The sequence below is a fragment of the Semicossyphus pulcher genome, unplaced genomic scaffold, assembly GCF_022749685.1.
Source record: "Semicossyphus pulcher isolate SPU_LCO1_2020_fin unplaced genomic scaffold, fSemPul1.0.p SCAF_1, whole genome shotgun sequence".
Taxonomy (NCBI): domain Eukaryota; kingdom Metazoa; phylum Chordata; class Actinopteri; order Labriformes; family Labridae; genus Semicossyphus; species Semicossyphus pulcher.
In genome coordinates this window covers 35,105,463-35,127,230 of record NW_027211603.1, presented here as the reverse complement: position 1 = coordinate 35,127,230, position 21,768 = coordinate 35,105,463, and the positions used below count along the sequence as shown (strand labels likewise).

General features: G+C 39.7%; 1 protein-coding gene across 1 annotated transcript in view; it reads right to left on the bottom strand.

The window, feature by feature from the left end:
* arnt2 (aryl-hydrocarbon receptor nuclear translocator 2) overlaps positions 1-21,768 on the bottom strand; it is a 100,704-nt gene that overhangs the window by 56,816 nt on the left and 22,120 nt on the right. The window contains exons 2-5 of the mRNA XM_069670654.1: positions 17,933-18,044; positions 8,882-8,929; positions 5,981-6,194; positions 2,354-2,567 (exon numbers count right to left, since the gene is read on the bottom strand). Coding sequence (XP_069526755.1) covers positions 2,354-2,567; positions 5,981-6,194; positions 8,882-8,929; positions 17,933-18,044 — 588 coding nt within the window. The remainder of the gene's footprint in view (positions 1-2,353; positions 2,568-5,980; positions 6,195-8,881; positions 8,930-17,932; positions 18,045-21,768) is intronic.

Genomic DNA, 21,768 nt, shown 5'->3' with positions numbered 1-21,768 from the left:
GAGACAGAAAGAGGAAAATCCTACTGATTATACCTGTCATACGTCAAATCCGTTCCATGACTTTATCTGTATCAGCCCTGTGTGCCCTTATTTTTTTTAACTGTACTCAGGACTCTTTTTGGAGAGGTATCCGTGTTGTTTGATTTTTATTCGTATCGTATCAAAGTTTTAAATTCTGATATTGTGATACTCTTATCTATTCTATATATAATTGGAATAATTGGAAGTGCAAACATTAATCATCAGGTGTGATGTGTCTCAATTCTGTTGGTTCTGGTAAGAACTCTGGCAGCAGTGTTATTAATGAGCCAAATTTGTTTGGTTGTCTTTTTGGGCAGACCTGACAAGAGACCATTACAGCAGCTAACCCTGCTAGAAATAAATGCATACATAAATTTAACACACTGGCTACCCGGTTCAAGAAAAGGCAACTGGGCCTGACAAAAGTGCTCTGAGACTGTGTCACCGAACTAGCCAGTCTCTTCAGTCCCGATTGTGTGACAAGAGACCATTACAGCAGCTAACCCTGCTAGAAATAAATGCATTCATAAATTTCTCTCAATCTATCAAAGTGGAGATATGAGACCTTTGCTTATTTTAATTCTTTGAGATAATGAAATGCTTATTTAGTTTTTGACTAGATGTGGCTTCTGAAGCTCAGATGTGAGTCCCTCAAAACACCAAGGGCCTAATTCACAAAGGATTGCAATGGTCTTTTACGCCCAAACAGCGTCTCTGTGCTCCAGCATTGTTTGCATTATTACCATCTGCAAAGAACTCACTATTTTCACTTGTGGAGACGGCCTGGAGCCGTTACACATGACAAGGATTATCATATCTGGACAGCTGCTGTTGTGGGCTCGTAAAGAAATGAAGCTGCGTTACAGTGTAAAAAGTGTAAAAAAAAAAGTGGCGTAACTGTTTCACTTTCAACCTGCGGAGGAGTCGTGCATGAGACAGCCATCACTCTGTCTGTCACTGTAAACAAGGACTCCAGAGTTCAGTTCATAGATTTCACTAAACTGTGTGTAAAATTTATACAGCATGGCAACATGACAACACGGCCCATGCTCAATTGACCACTATTTGCGCCAGATCTGCACTGTCCATAACCATGTTCTCGCTCTCTCTCTATCTATCTCTCTCATTCTCTCTCTCACTCTCACTCACACTCTGAGAGAGTGCAGTTAATATATATTATCAATATCACTGTCCGAATGTCTTTGGTTACAATGGGACATTTGAAATGAAAAAAGCTCATCATCAAAGCGTGCTGTATCAAAAGATCCGTTTATGCATACTACATGCTACAAATACCAATTACTGAGGTGGCGATAAAGAAACAGAGACTGGAGTTCATATACTAAAGCAATTTCTTCTTTTCAGCTTCAAGCAGTGATTAAACAATCATAATTTGTCTGTGAATTCATAATTCCTTCATAAGGCAGGGAGAGTTCAGATGAAGCAGAGAAATAACTCTGTACTCACTGTCAACTAATCTACTAGGAGATATAATGACATGAATGATCATATTTTAAATCTTAAAATGAAATACATTTTAAAAGTTGTTGTCCCCACAAATGTTACAATGAAAACTACGATCTTGGCTAGAGACAATTGTTTTAGAATTTTTGGGGGGATATAAAAAACACAGACTATCAAAAAAACATTCAGGCCCACTCTGGATGGTGGTCTTGGTCTCGCAGTATTTATAGATTACTATGGGGCAGCTAATGCTAGGGCATTGGCATACTGGCAATGCGGTTCTCCAGACAATGAATTACACAATTCTGCTAAAATTGGAGCTTATGTCCGTAATAAAACCATATGCCACACTGTCCACCTTTCACACCAATTTTGCACCTGCTATTAAATCAGTAACTCAAAGTTTTGTTCTCAGAAACTCTCTGAAGGTTCTATCAACTGTATTAAGAAGGCTTGGGAAAGGGAAATCAACGCTGTATTGCCTGATAAATTATAGAGGACTACACTTTCCTGTATTCACAGTCATGATGGGCATATTAGCATATTAGCAAAAAAAATCATTCTCAAAGACTGGAAGACACCCACTCCACCATGCTTCATAATAATAATTTAAAATGCCAGCATAAATGGGAACTATCTTAGGGCCCCTTTTTTTTAATTGATTGTTCATTTTCTCTGTTACTGTCTGCATATTCCCCTTGTATTATTATATTTAATGATATGTACGCTTTTGTGTCCTTGACACAAGGTTTAGACCTTTTATAAGACTTTGGAGGTGCTCAATTGATATTTACAAACAAATTATAAATAAAAACAGAAAAGAAAGAAACAAATTTAGTAGCAGTACAGAACGAAGCATTTCCTGTACCTGTCATGGAGTTTTCTGAAGTGCTGAGCTGTTCCCTCAGCTTTTCCACATCATCAGGGTGAACCTGTTCATACAGAGTGCTGCCAAACCACTCTGACTGCGGATGGTTTAGCACAGGTGTCACTGAGTCTGACACATAGATCACCCGTCCTGTCTCTGCAGCAACCACAAATAGAAAGCCGTCCGCTGCCTCCAGGATCAGATGCTTTAATTCCTACAGGGAGCAGAAAGGTACATGAACATGTGTAGCAGTGTAAATCCTTCCACTTGCCATCACTTTTCATTATTTGCCATCACTTGCCACTATTTATCATTATTTTATTATATACAGTACTATTCAAGTTTTAGGCAGATGTGAAAAAATGCTGTAAACTAAGAATGCTTTCAAAAATATTAATAATAATTGTTCGTCAATTTACAAAATGCAGTGAATGAACGGAAGAGAAATCTAAATCAAATCAACATTTGGTGTGACCACCCTTTGCCTTCAAAACAGCACCAATTCTTCTGGGTACACTTGCACACAGTTTTTGAAGGAACTCGGCTGATAGGTTGTTCCAAACATCTTGGAGAACTAACCACAGATCTTCTGTGGATGTAGGCTTCCTCAAATCCTTCTGTCTCTTCATGTAATCCCAGACAGACTCGATGATGTTGAGATCAGAGCTCTATGGGGGCCATACCGTCACTTCCAGGACTTGTTGTTCTTCTTTATGCTGAAGATAGTTCTTAATGACATTGGCTGTGTGTTTGGGGTCGTTGTCCTGCTGCAAAATTATTTTGGGGCCAATCATACGCCTCCCTGATGGTATTGCATGATGGATAAGTATCTGCCTATTTCTCAGCAGTGAGGACACCATTAATCCTGACCAAATCTCCAACTCCATCTGCAGAAATGCAGCCCCAAACTTGCAAGGAACCTCCACCATGCTTCACTGTTGCCTGCAGACACTCATTATTGTACTGCTCTCCAGCCCTTCGGCGAACAAACTGCCTTCTGCTAGAGCCAAATATTTCACATTTTAACTCATCAGTCCAGAGCACCTGCTGCCATTTCTCTGCACCCCAGTTCCTATGTTTCCGTGCATAGTTGAGTCGCTTGGCTTGTTTCCATGTCGGAGGTATGGCTTTTTGGCTGCAACTCTGCCATGAAGACCACTTCTGGCCAGACTTCTCCGGACAGTAGATGGGTTTACCTGAGTCCCACTGGTTTCTGCCAGTTCTGATCTGATGGCACTGCTGGACATCTTCCCATTTCGAAGGGAAATAAGCTTGATGTGTTTTTCATCTGCTGCTTTCCTTGGCCGACCACTGTGTCTACGATCCTCAACGTTGCCCGTTTCTTTGTGCTTCTTCAAAAGAGCTTGAATAGGACGTCTTGAAACCCCAGTCTGCTTTGAAATCTTTGTCTGGGAGAGACCTTGCTGATGCAGTATAACTACCTTGTTGTTGTGCTCAGTCTTACCATAGTGTATGACCTGTGATTTAGATTTTTCTTTTTTTCACTCACTCAATTTGTAAATTGATGAAAATAAACAATTATTTATATTTTTGAAAGCATTCTTAGTTGACAGTATTTTTTCACACCTGCCTAAAACTTTTGCACAGTACTGTATATATAATATAATAAATTCTGTAACGCAATGTAAACATTCCTACTGTGCAAGTCCGTATGTCCCTATTGTAAATGCATTGATTGTCGCTGTTTATAAAGCAGATGTCATTCGGTAACGATCGATTGTTTACGTCATTAATAAATTCCCTCGTGCACACGCGGCTCACGTGCTGTGAGAACTTAATTGCGATAAATATTTAACTTTTGTGACTTAATTAAACAGACTGCTGATGAAGACAGTTAACACAGCAGACAGAGAGACAGATAGAGGGGGCGGGGCCAGCAGCTGTGCAGAGAGCAGAGGTGCAGGTGTGTTGGGGGAACTGGAGCAAAGCAAAGTTATCAGATTAAAGTAGTTTGTGAATTAAAACGTGAATTAAGGTGAAGAAGAGAGTACAATTAAACTGTAGAAGGAAGAAATAAGCATCTAGGAAGAGGTTAATCCAGACTGAGTAAGTCTACATGTGATGTGCAATGTATTCTTATTAACTTTCCACTGGGAATGGTATTTTGTGTTCTACATTAGCACCCTATACTTGGGCCCCTGCAGACTTGCGCCACTTGTACTGTTTTTAGTCTGCTTTATCATGGAAGGTTGATTTCAAATAAGCTCTGCTAAAACATGTTAAAATAAGTACGCTGTTCTTGTTAAGTGCTATATTTTAATGCGATATTTTTAAGAGAATCTCTGAATTTAATATCACATAATTTTGTGATTGATTTGTTGTAAAGTAATTAAGGCTCACCACCTGCATGTCGACAAGTTGCTATTTCTTCAACAAAACCAGTGGACAAATTGTCTCCTACATAATAATGGGGCGTCTGTGGCTCAGTGGTAGAGTCGGTCGTCGTTCACTTGGAAATTATGAAGTTTGATCCCCAGCTCCGTCAGGCTATATGTCAAAGTGCTCCTTCGACACTGAACACTGACACTGAAGACATGGAACCCCAAATTATGAATGTGAAAACTGATTGACAGTTGGGCACTTTACTTAGCAGCCTCTGCCATCAGTCTGTGAATGGGTGAATGTGACATGTAGAGTAAAAGCGTCTTTGGGTGGTCGCAAAGACTAGAAAAGCGCTATATAAGTACAGTCCATTTAATAAGGACTGGTGTAGGCCTGGCCAACTAATGTTAAGTTCCCATAGCCTATTGTTAATGTATTGACTGTTTTTGAGCAGAAACGAAAATTAACATTTCAGCACAAGGCACAGCAGCGTACTTCATTAACTATTTATATCTCCAGACACGCAGTCGTCAGGATCGTACAGGATTTTATTTTCATTAAAGTAACCATCAAAGAAAGGTTGGGTGTAAATGTTTATTAACTTATTGTTGCTGCTGGATCACAGGGCTGTATTTTTCAGTGTATGCGTAATGGGCACTGGACAGTGCTTGAATATCTGTGGGCTATCTATGAATTACTTACTGGCTAAGGCCTTCCATTAACAGTCATGACAATTTTGGTTATGTCTCTTAACATTCTGTAAAATCATCTTTCCGCCCGAGGATCCATTTTCCATTTCTCTGATGTCAAAATTGTAGACCTGTTACCTGCTACTTAAGTAACCCTGCTATTATATCTTTGAAGTAATGGATGTCATTTATTCAGAGTTTAAATCCCTTGGAAAAGGGTGTTTCACATGGGAAAAGGTGTTACATACACTCGTGAATGATGAAATATTCTTATTCACAGGACACATTTTGAAGGACAAGAAAGTGGCTGACGAGAAGATTAACATTATCTATTGGGCACTTTGTGAACAGTTAAATCTTCTTGTATTAAACATGATTTAAATATGCACAATTTCACTTTTAAAGGAATTCTTACTTTTATGTTAAGAATAACCTTACATGCTCGGATCATTGGTCAGGTTTTAGTAGCACAATGGAAAATGTTAATGTGTCGAGATGGCCATCTAAACTAAACACTTCACAAATAAATTTGTGTAATTCAATTTGTAGATTGTGTGCTCTATGATAAAGATCTACATCTCTGACATTGCAGTACCTGTTCAGTGAGAAAGGAGGGCTTGTAGGCCCCATCTGTGGACGTGTTTCCCGTGCCCCTCATAGATTTCATGTGTGAGACAGCCATACGCAGGATGGTCAACTTATCAGGTTTTCGTGCCAGGGCGCTGCAGGTAGGGACCATGTCTGACAGCTCAGTGATGTATTGGGTCATTTTGTTGCGCCGGCGTCGCTCAATTTCACTGTGATTCTCTCTATAACAAGGAAAAGTGCTGTTAGAGGATGGAGATGGTACAACCTAGGAACCTTTAGCCAGCCTTACTTGAACACACGATTAACAGATGCATCTGACCATGATCTTTCTCCATGCTTCTCATGTCTTTTGACTACGCTTTAGCTCAGGATTTGTCAATATAAATCAGCAATCAATGATCTGGTTTAGGCTAAATGGAATTGGAATTGCTCACTCTTTAAAAATAACAGTACACTGACTGGAGAAGGATGCAATGACTGCAATTTTGAAGCTAGAATGATAGGTTGTCTTGTATAATATGGGGCAATTTTCATGCCAAAAATAAATAATTTACAAGCCACATAAGCAGGTTTCTTCTGTGGGATTTTGCAGGTTTATTTGCAGAAATATTAGTCCACATCAGTTTAAACCATGATATAAATCCTGTAATAATTTCTGTTAAATTTAACATTCTCTTAGCTTGCAGTTATCTGGTAATTGATTTCCTGAAAAGAACCCAGAATGTATTGAACTGACAATAAAAAATCTATCTACATACATATAACGAAATTAGATAGGAAAATCTCTTTGCCTCTGGAATGTGTTTTTTTTTCAGCTAGGGACCTTGTAACTTGGGTTCCTTTTTCATGTTTTACAACTTAAAACAAGCAACATGATATTTAATGTGTTTATGTATTAACTCATTAATTTCCCATGGGTTAAAATGGCACAAAAGATTATAGTCATGCTTGATGTCGTGCTCAGATTTTCACAGGACTAACAACATATACCATCAATCTTCTTCGGGGTATAGTATCAGCCAGAGTATGACATTTTATTTAATTTTTTTAAACAATCAAATCTGATACCAAAAAATAATCTGCTGAGTTTAGCCAACTTAAGCAACCCTGCTAAATCTATTTTGAAAATGTGTTTGCTCACAAAAGGCAACCATACAATTGTTAGTAGGGGCTTAGTTTCGGTGATGTTCACCGATCATCATTTCTATCGCCCAGTCCTTCTGATATCTGTACACCTGTTAAGTAGACTTCTTCCTGACCACAGTGGAATTGTTTTCTGTTGCCAGATATCTGATATAAAACACACAGACAAAAAGCATACAGATGTCTGATAAAGACTTTGATACTGATCGTCAACCCTAACTATTTGTCTCAAATACCCTGTCGTGATTTGTTAAGCACTTGTTGTTTGTCTATTTTGTTGGTTCAGAAAAGGTGTTATGTTTTCAGCTTGGACAGACTGCTGATCCCTGAGTTAATGGAAAATCCTCTGTGGCCCCAGCTCGCTAGGCCTACCTGGCATATCTTTCCTTATCCCCACCAGGAATCAGATCCTCATCATACCTACAAAGAAGAGAGGACATGGCATGTAAAACAACCTACGTATACACAAGTGAAAAGCACCATCTAGCAGCTTTACTATCCATGGTGAACACATGCAATGGTAGTCAGACATTGATGTATCAGAATGGATGGTTTCAAGGTGAGAAGGTAACATAAAAAAAAATTATAAAGTCACTGGAACTGGAAAAAATGGCTGCCAATGGCTGTAACTAGTGAAGTGATAAAAGTAATATGTGTTACTCTAAATGCAGACAGGTAACAGATCTATGTTTTTGTTATATTCCAGGTTTTTTTTCAGATCTTTGGGGATAATAATCTTCCAAGCTTAAGAGAGGGAGACAGCAGTGATATATCTCTTTTACGGGATCAACATAGTGTTTGCACAGTGGCAAACCTTTTAGTGGAACTGATATGAAGCTTTCCGAAGCTTTGGATATGAAGCCAAATTAGATAATGCTACTGTCCATTATAAAGAGTGCATTTCCAGTGTTCAGGAAAGCAACCACCCGTCACCACTCAACTCATCTTAACTTCAGCCCTTTTTATACTGCCAGTTCAAGGCGGGATTATTGCGCCTCTGTTACGTTCTGTCTCCTATGTAGAATGCATGGAGGCGGAATGATGGGGCGAAGTCTATCTGCCTTTGAGCTGGCATCAGAGGTAGTAACAGAGGTGTAACAGACGCAAAACAGCATCAGTGTAAACAGCGGCACCTGCAGGGCTGAACAGCGCCGTGTGTGTATTTGAAGCATGCACTGGTTTTTGTTTAAACCTTGTGAACGCTTTGCTTCCGCAACGCTGAAGCACAATGTAAAAACACATACTGTGGTGGCTTAAAGCCGACGTTGCTTGGTCCAATGTAAAATCACAAAGGCTGCATGACGGCGGAGCTTTGCTACGGCCCTGAGGCGGAACCGCAGTGTACAAAGGGTTTTATAAATAAAGAAATCCAGTACCTTCACCATAGGTAGTGATAAACCTACACTTTCACCTACATCAAATATACTACAGAATATGAGGGGAAAAACATAAAAGTTGAGATAAAATAAAGTGGATTGGTGAGATGCAGCTACAGAGAATGACTTGAGTCCCTCTTTAACAAAGGGAATACATAACAGCCCACTGCATTTTGATGGAGGAAAATCCAGAATTGATCATGAAGTATCCATGCAACAAATGTCACCAACATAGAGTATCTGGAGGGTTCTCGAATACACATTTGTACTTTTCTGGATATTTTTAATGCTAACTGAATTGTTCAAAAATAACTTTTTCTAATGAAAACAACTTTAGTAAAATGCATGCGTACTGTACTATGAACCCTATCTGCTTTCAGTGGTCTTACCTTGAGAATTTGCTTGGTCCCTCTCCGTCTTCGTCATCAAAGTCCATTCTAAGAGCAACCACAGAAAGCACAGTTACTATTTCTATCAGACTGCAAATTCCCTGTGTTTTCTTGTAAAAAATGTGGTTTAAATCCACAGCAGCAGACAGCAGTTTGGAATGACAGCTATACCTCATTTGCTTATGCTGCTGCTTAATGATAAAATTATGGATGATGACGGATAAACAGACAGATCAATATGTTTATGTTGACAGTAGTGGGTCACTACTCTCACAGAGCTGCTGCTTTCATCTTTACATGTCACTGCAGGCACAAGTAGGATCAAACAACTGACACAAAGTTTAAAATCAACCATCTATGAAAAGAGTAGCCTAAAGCAAGGTCTCATGATCATCATGAGTTTAAAAGTGAGCCAAGGAAATCACAAACGCACATTTGCCTGCCCTGGATGAGATCTGAGATGAGATAGAAGCATGCCTTAAGGACATAAAGATCTGGATGACTAGAAACTTTCTGCTACTTAATTCAGACAAAACTGAAGTTATTGTGCTCGGGCCAAAACACCTTAGAGATTCTTTGTCTAATGATATAGCTGCCCTAGATGGCATCAGCCTGGCATCCAGCACTACTGTTAGGAATCTGGGAGTTCTATTTGATCAGGATATGTCCTTCATCTCCCACATAAAACAAATATCAAGGACAGCCTTCTTTCACCTCCGCAACATAGCAAAAATCAGACACATCTTGTCTGCCCTAATAAGTCACTAAAAACTCTTCAGCTGGTACAAAATGCTGCAGCACGTGTGCTGACAAGAACTAGGCAGAGAGATCACATCTCTCCTGTATTAGCCTCTCTGCACTGGCTTCCTGTAAAATCTAGAATAGAATTTAAAATTCTCCTTCTTTCTGACAAAGCTCTTAATGGTCAGGCACCATCATATCTTAAAGAACTCATAGTGCCATATTGTCCCTTTATTACCCCTCTAGAACATTGCACTCCCAGGATGCAGGCCTGCTTGTGGTACCTAAAGTCTGTAAGAGTAGTGTGGGAGGTAGAGCCTTCAATTATCAGGCCCCCCTCCTCTGGAACAATTTACCAGTCAAGGTCCGGGAGGCAGACACCCTCTCTTCTTTTAAGAGTAGACTTAAAACTTTCCTCTTTGATAAAGCTTATAGTTAGGGCTGGCTCAGGCTTGGACTAGCCCATAGTTATGCTGCTATAGGTTTAGACTGCCGGGGGGATCTGACACACCAAGCTCCTCTCTCTCTCCCTCTCTGTGTTTCTCTCTCTCCCTCTCTCTCCCTCTCTCTGTCTCTCTCCCACTCTCTCTCGCTCTCTCTCTCTGTCTCTCTGTCATATTAATGCAGCTCATTAACTCTGTATCTTCTGGTCCCATTAACATTACTAACAATATATCTTCCCGGGAGTTCTCGTGCTCCCTTGTCCTGTAGGTTCCTGGGGATCGTTGCTGCAGACCACCTGCTGCTGTGGACCTGCTCGACTGCAACAACTACTAACATCAGTCTTCCCCATAGTATCATTATTGTTGCTGCTAATGCTAATAGTAGACCTGTTGACTTCAACTGTTACAATTACGATTACCTCAGCCTTTATCATTACTCTGCTTCTCTCACTAATATATTTATTTATTTATTTTGCTAATCTTCACACTAGTCTACCACTATTATTGGCATTGTAACCATAAGTATGTGTCTGTTGTTGTTCATGTAACAAGGACATATGTTGTTGTTGCTCTCTTTGCCTGTCTCTATCCTGCATCTCCTTCTATCCCATTTTCGGCCCATCCAGTCGAGGCAGATGGCTGTTCAACATGAGTCTGGTTCTGCTCGAGGTTTCTGCCTGTTAAAAGGAAGTTTTTCCTTGCCAATGTGCCGAATGTGCTACTCAATGTGATTCATGTTGGGCCTCTCTTTAAAAAACATAACAAAGAGTCGGTCTAGACCTGCTCTTTTTGTAAAGTGTCTCGAGATAACTCTGGTTATGATTTGGCGCTATACAATTAAAATTTGATTGATTGATTGATTGATAGATCTGCATCTCTGTACCAAACAAAGATATTTGATACTTACGTCTGTGTATGATGTGTCGGCCAGAACATCTCTGCAGCACAACATTTAAATTTAAATGGTATTCTGACACACATTTCACCTTTAATAAATATTGTGCCTCCTGCGATTTGAAAATTGCAGCTGGCCATAATGCAATTTCCATTACATTTCAATTAATTGTTCAGCCCTACTCCCTACAGATCAGCACGCACCAGCAGACTCATGAACAGTTTTTACCCTTTAGCCATCACCTCACTAAACACTGCACTAAAGGCACCATTTACAAACTAATGTACAATACTATAAAAATATTTTTTTATCCCATACAAGTGCAATAATCTCATTTTTATTATAAATGTGCAGTGTTCACATTTTATATTCTGTATGTAGGTACTGAATTTGTAAGTATGCATGATTTAAACTTACTAACTTTTGACTGTAACTCCTGCTGGCGACCCGGACTCGTGTGCTGCCGTTGCTTCTGCCCTGTTTTTCTTTTTACTGTCTTAATGTCTATTTTTGTCCCTTTTTAGCTGCTTGTGACTCTGTTAAGTGTGTAAGGAGCACCATGGCGTTATTTGCTCAAGGACTATTATTGGCACTGATTATTTGGCAATGGCTGAGGACGTGTCAAACATTTCCACACATGGAAGGTGAGCTGCCACTTACATACACCAGAGACGCACTGCTGTCCCTCCACTCCAGGGGGACTATACCACCCGTGGATCTGCCCGAGGAGGTGAAAGTACGGCCGGCTCGCAAAGTACAACAGCCACGGAGAGGCAGGCGAGGGGGGATACGGCGGCGTCTCTGCCTGAGGAGGTGAAAGTACGGCCGGCTCCCAAAGTACAACAGCAACAGAGAGGCAGGCAAGGGGGGATACAGAGGCATCTGCGCCGTAGGGGCAATAGACCACCACTGCCGCATACTGAAAACTGAGGTACAGTTGTGTTCAAAATAATAGCAGTCCAATATGACTACCCAGATCAATCACTGTTTTTGGTAGAAATTATATTACTACATGGCAAACAATTTACCAGTAGGTGTAGTAGAGTCATAGAAAACTAACAGACCCAACATTCATGATATGATATGTAGAAAAATGGGTCGTTCCAAGCATTGTTCAGAAGAACAGCATACTTTGATTAAAATGTTGATTGGAGAAGGGAAAACGTATAAAGAAGTGCAGAAAATGATAGGCTGCTCGGCTAAAATGATCTCCAATGCTTTAAAATGGAAAGCAAAACCAGAGAGACGTGGAAGAAAACGGAAAACTACCATTCGAATGGATCGAACAATAGCCAGAATGGCAAAGACTCAGCCAATGATCAGCTCCAGGGAGATCTAAAGTTACCAGTGAGTACTGTGACAATTAGAAGACGCCTGTGTGAAGCTAATCTATCGGCAAGAAGCCCCCGCAAAGTCCCACTGTTAAAAAAAAGACGTGCTGAAGAGGATACAATTTGCCAAAGAACACATCAACTGGCCTAAAGAGAAATGGAGAAACATTTTGTGGACTGATGAAAGTAAGATTGTTCTTTTTGGGTCCAAGGGCCGCAGACAGTTTGTCAGACGACCCCCAAACACTGATATTCAAGCCACAGTACACTCTGAAGATAGTGAAGCATGGTGGTGCAAGCATCATGATATGGGGATGTTTCTCTTACTATGGTCTCGGCCCTATTTATCGCACACCAGGGATCATGGATCAGTTTGCATATATCAAAATACTTGAAGAGGTCATGTTACCTTATGCTGAAGAGGAAATGCTCTTGAAATGGGTGTTTCAACAAAACGACCCCAAACGAGCAGCATCTTGGTTCCAGACCAACAAAATTAAATTTATGTTGTGGCCAGCCCAATCCACGCACCTTAATCCGATAGAAAACGTGTGGGGTGACATCAAAAATGCTGTTTCTGAGGCAAAACCAAGAAATGCAGAGGAATTGTGGAATGTTGTCAAATCATCCTGGGCTGGAATACCTGTTCACAGGTGCCAGAAGTTGGTCGACTCCATGCAACACAGATGTGAAGCAGTTCTCAGAAACAGAGGTTATACAACTAAATATTAGTTTAGTGATTCACAGGAATGCTAAATCCTAAAAAAAAAAAATCAGTTTATACAGTAAATATTTGATTTTTTAAAGAAAAATGCAGACACTGCTATTTTTTTGAACAGCCCAATATTCATTTTTCTTCATTTTCTGTTAAGTAATTAAAAATTGATATATTTTTCTTCATGTTTTGATTTAGAATATAATGTGCAGTGTTCCCAATGCATGGAAATAAAAACTATTATAAGGATTTTGAGCTTTAATCACGTTTTTAAACACACTGCTATTATTTTGAACACAACTGTAAATCCTGACTTGGAACCACTACAATTTGCCTACAGGCAGGGGCGGTGTACAGATGATGCTATTAATAGTATTATTCACCTGACTCTCAAGCAACTTGAAGACCCAAAGGCCTATGCACGCATATTGTTTATTGATTTTTGTTCAGCTTTTAACACATTGCAGCCTCACTTGCTGATTAGAAAATTAACTCAGATGACGGTTAATCCTTTTATCATCAAGTGGTTTTACTCCTTTTTAACAAACAGAATCCAGAATGTCAGGGTCAATAACACACTCTCAGATTCCAGGTCTATCAGTACAGGTGCACCTCAGGGCTGTGTTAGTTCACCTGTCCTTTTCACATTATACACTAATGACTGCACCAACAGCTGCCCAGAGAATACAATTCTTACATTTTCAGACACTGCCATTCTCAGCTTGCTGCACAGGGACAAAGATCTAGCACCATATCTAACTGAGGTGCAGACTTTTGTCCAGTGGTATGATGACAACCGTCTAATAATTAACGTCATTAAAACAAAGGAAATGGTAGTGGACCCGGGGTCAGTTGGTGATCATACCCCAGTACTTATACATGACAAAGAAATCAATCAGGTAAGCTCTTACAGGTATCTCGGCATCCACCTAGATTACCTGTTTAGCTGGGAAACTCATGTGGACAGTTTGTGTTCTCGCTTACAGCAAAGACTGTATTTTTTACGCAGATTGCGAGTGTTTGGGGTGGACCAGAAGATAATGTTCTATGTTTTATCAGGCTGTGTTGGAGAGCATTATTAGGTACGGGATGTCGACGTGGTACGGTGGTCTGTCTGTTAAATTGAAATCTAGGTTGGCTCACCTGGTACAGACTGCCATGAAGGTTTTGGGGAGGACTGAAAACCCCTACCTGCAGTCAATATATGAGCAGTCTGTTCTCAGGCGAGCCCAGAGAGTTCCTCACTCGGAATATGAACTTTTACCATCCGGCAGACGATACAGAGTCCCAAGATGCAAACTAAACCGTTTTAAAAATGTGTTTGTGCCCACTTCGATCAAAATTTTAAATGCTTCCTGAGGTGATCTGGATTGTGGATTGTGCAATAGCATCATGGTGTTCCTATATATTTCTATTTTTATTCCTATATTTCTATTTTTATTTTTATTTATTTCTTAATCTCTTTTTTTTTTTTCCTCTTCATGCTTTCCTTTATATGGATCTGTGCAATACGGGTTACGTGCAATATATGTTTGTGGTCTTTCATTGGCATGTACTCTTGTCTACATGTGGATTGTGTTGGTTTCTATTGTCTTTAATTTCCTGATCCTACTGTATTGGCAGCGAAGTGTGTGCAGCATTGGAGTCCAAGACAAATTTCCTTAAGGGGACAATAAAGTGTATCGTATCGTATCGTATCGTAAACTTTTATCTTTACATTGAGCTCCGCTCAACAAAATTTCAATGACAAAAAACATTCTCCTTTTCTATTCTCTGTTCTATTCTGAAGGCAAAAAAATAATTTATAAAGACCAGGCATGCAGTAGACAGTGCAGTACATACGTATATACAGTTTTTTTTCCCATTAAGGGCTATTTTTGTTTTGTAGTACCAGGCCTGAAAAAACGTCAAATTATAGCTGCTATGCATCAGTGAGGTGGGGCTAGGCATTTTAAGCATACATTTCTTGAGTCTCTAATACACCCAGGAAAATGCCTGAGTAGATACAAGATTTTCTTTCTTCATCTCCCAGGTCTAGAAGTTACATCTTTAGTCACCAATAGGCAGTGGTGGACAAAGTAACTTCAAACAACTTCATAACTTGAGACAAAGTATAGATACTACTGATCAAGTATTACTCCAATACAATTGAAAGGTGCTAAGTCAAATTATTGAGTTAAAGTACTGGAGTACTTTTTTTTTTAAAAATACTTAAGTATTCACTTTTTACTTAAAAAAAAAATCTCAAAACATTGTTGTATTTTCACAATGCATGAGTGCAGTCAAGAATACATGGGTTGATCGTCATCGTCCTTCTGTGCCGTAGCCATCATTACCACCACCAAATGAACTGCCTGATCTGAGTGACTTTGTTCTGTGTTTGCTCTACATTAAACCATGAAGACGCACGAGGTACAGGTACAGCAACACCACTTAGACAAACCACATGCAGAATTACAAACACTGTTTGTTGTCTTTCGGATCAGCAGACTTGGGAGCAAAAGCAGTGAGTAACGAGAACTTTCATAGAAATGCAGGCAAAAGTAAGATTTCAAATGTAGTGAAGTAAAAGTAGTAAGTTTCCCCAAAAAATAATACTCAAGTAAAGTACAGATACTAAAAAAAAGTACTTGAGTACAGTACTCAAGTAAATGTACTTCTTTACTGTTCAACCCTGCCAATAGGAAATCATGCTCATGTTGAGCTACCCAGAGAAAGAAAATGCATGGAAAGGCATATTTCAAACTTCTGTCAAATATCCAATTGTGGCAATCACCCATTTTCTGAGGCTTGCCAATGTTCCCATTTTCTCACTTAATTTTGGCTGAGTTGATTAGAGGGTTATTCAGTTCACATGTTGCACAGGGTGTGGGGGGCTGGCTCCTAATGATTAACTGAGAGCAGCTTGGTGCATTCTCCTCATGGCCAATCAGGATGTGACGCCTTTCTTTAGCTTTTAAAAGAGGTGGAATTGCACTCCCCAGAGATTTTCTGATCCTTCTTTGACTTGCTAAAGCAGCACAAGTTCAGCCAAGCATGAAACTCTGGTCTGTTTAGGCCCTTGTGAGATTCTTTTGCTCTTTTGATTGTTGTGATGTTCATGAGTCCTAGTTTGAGGAAAAAGCAAAATAATAGGCTATTCTTTCAACTAGGTTACCTGCTTCAGGGCGGGTAAGTGCCATTCGTGCAAGAATCTTGCTTGTCAAGCAATAGCCTAGTGCCTGCAGGATTTATTTACTCTGTCCATTTGCTATTTTCATTTCAGATCGCGATGTTATTGAGCCAGGTACAGACATGACAAACGCAGATCTGTGTCATATCTGCTCCTCTCCTAACCTCTGTCTCCTCCCCGCACGGCATGATAACTCTCATTAAACTACGTGTGGATCACCTCCGGTTCATCTCATTCACAGCATGTGGAGATGTAGTTTCTGCTTTATAAAGGTTGTTCACAGGAATACAGGACAGATCGCGACCCTATAGAGAAAAAAAAATGCAGCAAATACAGAAAGGCTGCAAATGCAGAAACGCTACAAGAAGCCCGGACGACAACGGAAACTGTTTCAAAGGAACAATGAAATGAGATGAAAACAGCGGGGACATGTTTGCCGTTGATTCAGACATTTTTGCTAGATATCTGCTGTTAGCTTTAGCATTTTGCTTATTATTAGCGTGTTCGTTTAAGTAAACTTATGGTATAACATTAATGTGCATTTAATTGTAAAACAGGTTGGTTTGTTAGCTTGCTGTAACGTTAAGTTACTTTTGGAACTGTCACGTGTTACTATCACCAAGTAACTTTTAAGAACGGCCAACAGGCTGCATTACTGCTCCCCAACATGACCTCTGAATTATGACAAATATACTGCTGAATCTTCTGCAAATATAGGTAATCTGCTCTAAAGACAATTAATCAGAACTACCATCTTGCTCTCTGAAGTTGTGGATGGCATTCACATTGATGTGATTTTTGGTGGATTCTCCTCTCTCCTGGCCTGGATTGTTTGGGATTCTGGGGAAGTGCATAAGCTTGTAAGATTTTATTGCTTCCACTTGGCAATGGAAGAGAGGTGTTCTTCTTAGTTGGACCTGTCAAATATGTACATTTGAGTTTCCTTTTCTATGGTCTTGATTATAATTGCAGCGTTTTGTTTTTTTTTGCAGCGTTTTTGAATTTGCTGCGTTTTTCTTTTTGCAGCGTTTGTGTATTTGCTGCGTTTTTGTATTTGCAGCATATTTCTTTTTGCAGTGTTTTTGTATTTGCAGCATTTTTCTTTTTGCAGTGTTTTTGTATTTGCTGCATTTGTTTATATGCTGCGTTTTCTTTTTGCAGCGGTTTTGTATTTGCTGCGTTTTTTTATATGCTGCGTTTTCTTTTTGCAGCTTTTTTGTATTTGCTGCATTTTTGTATTTGCAGCGTTTTTGTATTGGTTACATTTCTGCCAAATTGATGAAGATGGTTTCTTACTTTACTTGTGTTTTGTGTATTTGCTTGTGTTTTCTTACTGTGCCGCTTGAGCTCTCAAAGCCACTGTACCATAGTCTGTGACTAGTAATTTAGTAAATTAAAAAAAATGGCACCACATGTTGGTAAATTAATGTTAGTATCTATAAAAAAACACTAGAAGCTAAAGAACTGGAATTTGGAAATTGATTATTTTTGAAACTCCATTTGGGCAGATTAACTGTCAAGTCCCCTATAGAAAACAAAAAATTCCTAACGTAGATTTAAATTCCTAACAACTCATCTGGCATTACCCTTTACATAAAAGACACTAGTTAAAAAAATGTAATATAATAAGCTCATGTGACAGTTGACCCAAACAAAAACCATCCGGTTTTAGGGTCAGTTGGATGCAGATCTTGCTATAAAAATCTTTTGAGTCCTTGTTGTAAACAAAGCAGGTCAGCTGTAAATATACTTACCCTCCTGATCTCCTCTTGCCCCCGCGGCCTGGCACGGCTCCTCCCATCCTCACCTGGCTGGCCCCAACTGCTCCCTGCATCGCAACTGTGCCTGGCAACTCACTGCCCATCTCTGTAATAAATAGAACAGTAACAGCATAACAGCAGAGGGCAAGCATGAGCTTAATTGCCATTAAACTTTGTTTTCCCCATTTTTATAAATATAAAGAATATTTTTGTAGAGTTATTGTTGTATTTCAAGCAGCTCTTCTTAAACGGGCTTATTAAGGAAATATTGAAAACAATATAAAAAGACGTTTGATATCTTGCATTTCTGTTCGTTTCACTCACCCTTTGTGAACATGTCTACACTCTACACTGATACTGTTTGCCGATGTTTATTTGCTCGAGCTGCACACAAGAATACACACGAGTTTTAACAAAAGCATCATATGTCACAGTCCTCAGTTTGGTTTTTAGAGTATCTTGTTTTATTTAGTAAGCTCTTGCCCCATGTATGTAATGTCTGAGGCAATGCTTAGCACTGCATATCTTCTGTCTCGCACACAAGCGCAGGTCGAGTAGTTGTATCAACAAAGTCTTGTGTGACCTCAGGTCACCCCGGCTAGCGTATAACTTCCTGTGTCAACCCTGAGTCTGTTCCTCTGATTCACCTCGCTTACAAACTTCTGTTTGTTGAAGGTATTATATGGTTATAATTAACAGATGTATTCACATACAGTACTGTGCAAAAGTTTTAGGCAGGTGTGAAAAAATGCTGTAAACTAAGAATGCTCTCAAAAATATAAATAATAATTGTTTATTTATCAATTTACAAAATCATAATCAAACAAAAAATGTAAATCAAATCAATATCTGGTGTTAGTACCCTTTGCTTTCAAACCATTCTTTTAATTCTTTTAGGTACACTTGCACAAAGGGATTTTGTAGGATTATAATCAGATGTATGATCAACCAATTATACCAAACAGGTGCTAATGATCATCAATTTCACATGTAGGTTGAAACACAGTCATTAACTGAAACGGAAACAGCGTGTAGGAGGCTTAAAACTGGGTGAGGAACAGCTAAACTCTGCTACCAAGTTGAGGTTGTTGAAGACAGTTTCATGTCACAGGTCATACACCGTGGCAAGACTGAGCACAGCAAGACACAAGGTAGTCTCTCCCAGACAAAGATTTCAAAGCAGACTGGGGTTTCAAGATGTGCTGTTCAAGCTCTTTTAATCTGCAGCAGATGAAAAACACATCAAGCTTATTGTCCTTCGAAATCAGAAGATGTCCAGCAGTGCCATCAGGTCAGAACTGGCAGAAACCAGTGGGACCCAGGTACACCCATCTATGGGGGCGGCTGTAGCTCAGTGGTAGAGTCGGTCGTCTTTGGTTGGAGGTTCGATCCCCAGCTCCCTCAGGCTACATGTCGAAGTGTCCTTGGGCAAGACACTGAACCCCAAATATGAATGTGGTAACTGATTGACAGTTGGGCACTTTGCGTAGCCATCTGTGTATGAATGTAAATGGGTGAATGTGATCTGTGGTGTAAAGCGCTATATAAGTACAGTCCATTTATAAAAGTTATTTTTTAAACAAAAATGAAACAAGAGACCTGTCTGTGATTCAGTGGATTTTTAATCAATAGAGAAACAAAAAATGACAATATTGATTGATTTAACTCAAAGAGTACAGGTTTGCTAGACTGTGTAGTTTGGCAAAAAGGAAAAAATGTCACTCGTCCCTACTGTTGAAGTACGCCATTAATGCAGCTTGGATTTCCGTCCCTAATGCCTGAACAGGAGGCTGAATGTTCACATGCCTGTCTGGGTGCTCCTTGCTGAAGCTGTTGCCATGTTCCTCACAAATGCTGTGAAGTACACAACAGGCCAGTGCCATTTTCTTGCTGAGCTCCAGCTTGCAGTCATTTCTTTTTAGGGGCACCGCCATCATCCCTTTAGCCTCCCAAAAGCCATCTCCTCAACCGATCTTGCACTGCTCGGCCTGTAGTTGTAGGTGGGTTGTTCAGGGGTCAATCTGCCAGTGTCAAAGGATTTCATGAGCAAATCTTGCATTGGGTATGCTGGGTCACCGATCAGGTAATGTCCAACATGACAGCCAGAGATGGTCACTTTGTTTTGCCCCAGCAACTCCCCGTCACAAAGGGCATCCCACAGATGAGAGTGTTTAAGAACTCTGCCCTCGTGTACAGTCTCTGTTTTTGAGTTGGGACACACAAACGGTAATTCGTGTTTCCTCTCCCCATGCCACTCCTTTATGGAGGATATTTTGGGTCATAATTAAAATTAAAAGTCCAAATAGAAAATTAAAAGAGATCAAATTAAATTAAAATTAAATTAAAAAGATTATTTTACTACACTACTAGGAATAATCAGGCCATAATTAAACTTAAAAAGAAAAAGGACACTGGAAAAAGCTAATTTAAAATGAAAGCTTAAATGGAAATACTCAATCTTAAAAGCTTAAATTGTAAAGATGAAAATTAAAATGGAAATAGCAAAAGGTAAACATCAAAGAAGAAACTCAAAATGGTAAATGAAAAAGCTTTAATGGAAATACTTAAATTAAAAGCTTAAATAAAAAAACTTAACTATTACTTTTTATTTGCATTTGACATTTTAAATTCTTTATTTCCATGTTTGATTTGGCATTTTAAATTTGATCTTTTTCATTTTCCATTAAGCATTAGGCTTTTGCCTTTTTCCATTTAACATTTGGAAGGTGTATGTAAATGAGGGGGCGTGGCCTGAAGGACAGAGGGAGGGATCCAGACGGCTGGGGCGCAGACGGAGTCTATTGAGAGCCTTACTGCGATGAAAACTGAGCACGTAGAGTAAGCAGGCTCGATGCAAAGTCTTCAACTTGTTGATAGTTTTCTAACATTCCTGTCCATTGGGCCTGACACACAAAGTCAACAGTGAAAGGAGCATTATCAACTCCACCGCAATACCCTTTCAGTCTGAAGGCGAGAAAGCGGAGGACGGTACAGCAGGTAAGAGGCTAACATTAGCAACTAGCTATATTAGCTGTAACCTTAGCTCAGTTTCACACTGTAGGCTACAAGTATTAAAAATGAGGTTAGATTATGATTAGAAAACTGTATTGATCCCCAGGAACAGACAAACAATATAGACATAACGAGGGCTTTACATAAACTTTTTTGCTCACCAGCCACTGTGGCTAGTGCTTTTCCAAAGTTACAGCCACTCAACATTTTCACTAGCCACATTTTCTTTTCTTCACCTTGTCACAGCCATACGTCCTATAATCATCGCAGCTACATTATTTTCTTTGTTGGATCATTATCAGCCAACCTCTACCTGACCTTTTTTTCTATTCTTTTTCTTTGTCTCTTTTTCATTTTCTGTTTCATCAAGTTTTCTCTTCTGTGTTGTCTCCTCCCCGGGCTTTGTTAAACTTATGTACAGCCACATTATGATGGCGAGCAAACGCAAGGCAACACTGAGTGCAGGTAGTGCTCATGTCCCGCTCTGTATGCAAATGAACATGGAGCCTCATTCACCGTAATAAGACTTGAAAAAACATCATATATTACAACAAACTCTGATGCAGATTCACAGCACAGAGAGGGGGAGAGCTGCTGCGCAGGCGCACAGAGGGAGGGAGCGGTGAGTATGGACTGAAGTGATGACGTGAAACTTTGTTAGATGATGAAGCCTGACACTCCTCTCTGTGTTCATCAGTGAAATATATGAAGTACACAGCATATGGACATATGACAGCATGTGGAGAGTTTATACTTTATAGTAGCCTACCTGTGCGCGGAAATACGGACAGATCGCGACGTTACTGAGCCAGGTAGAA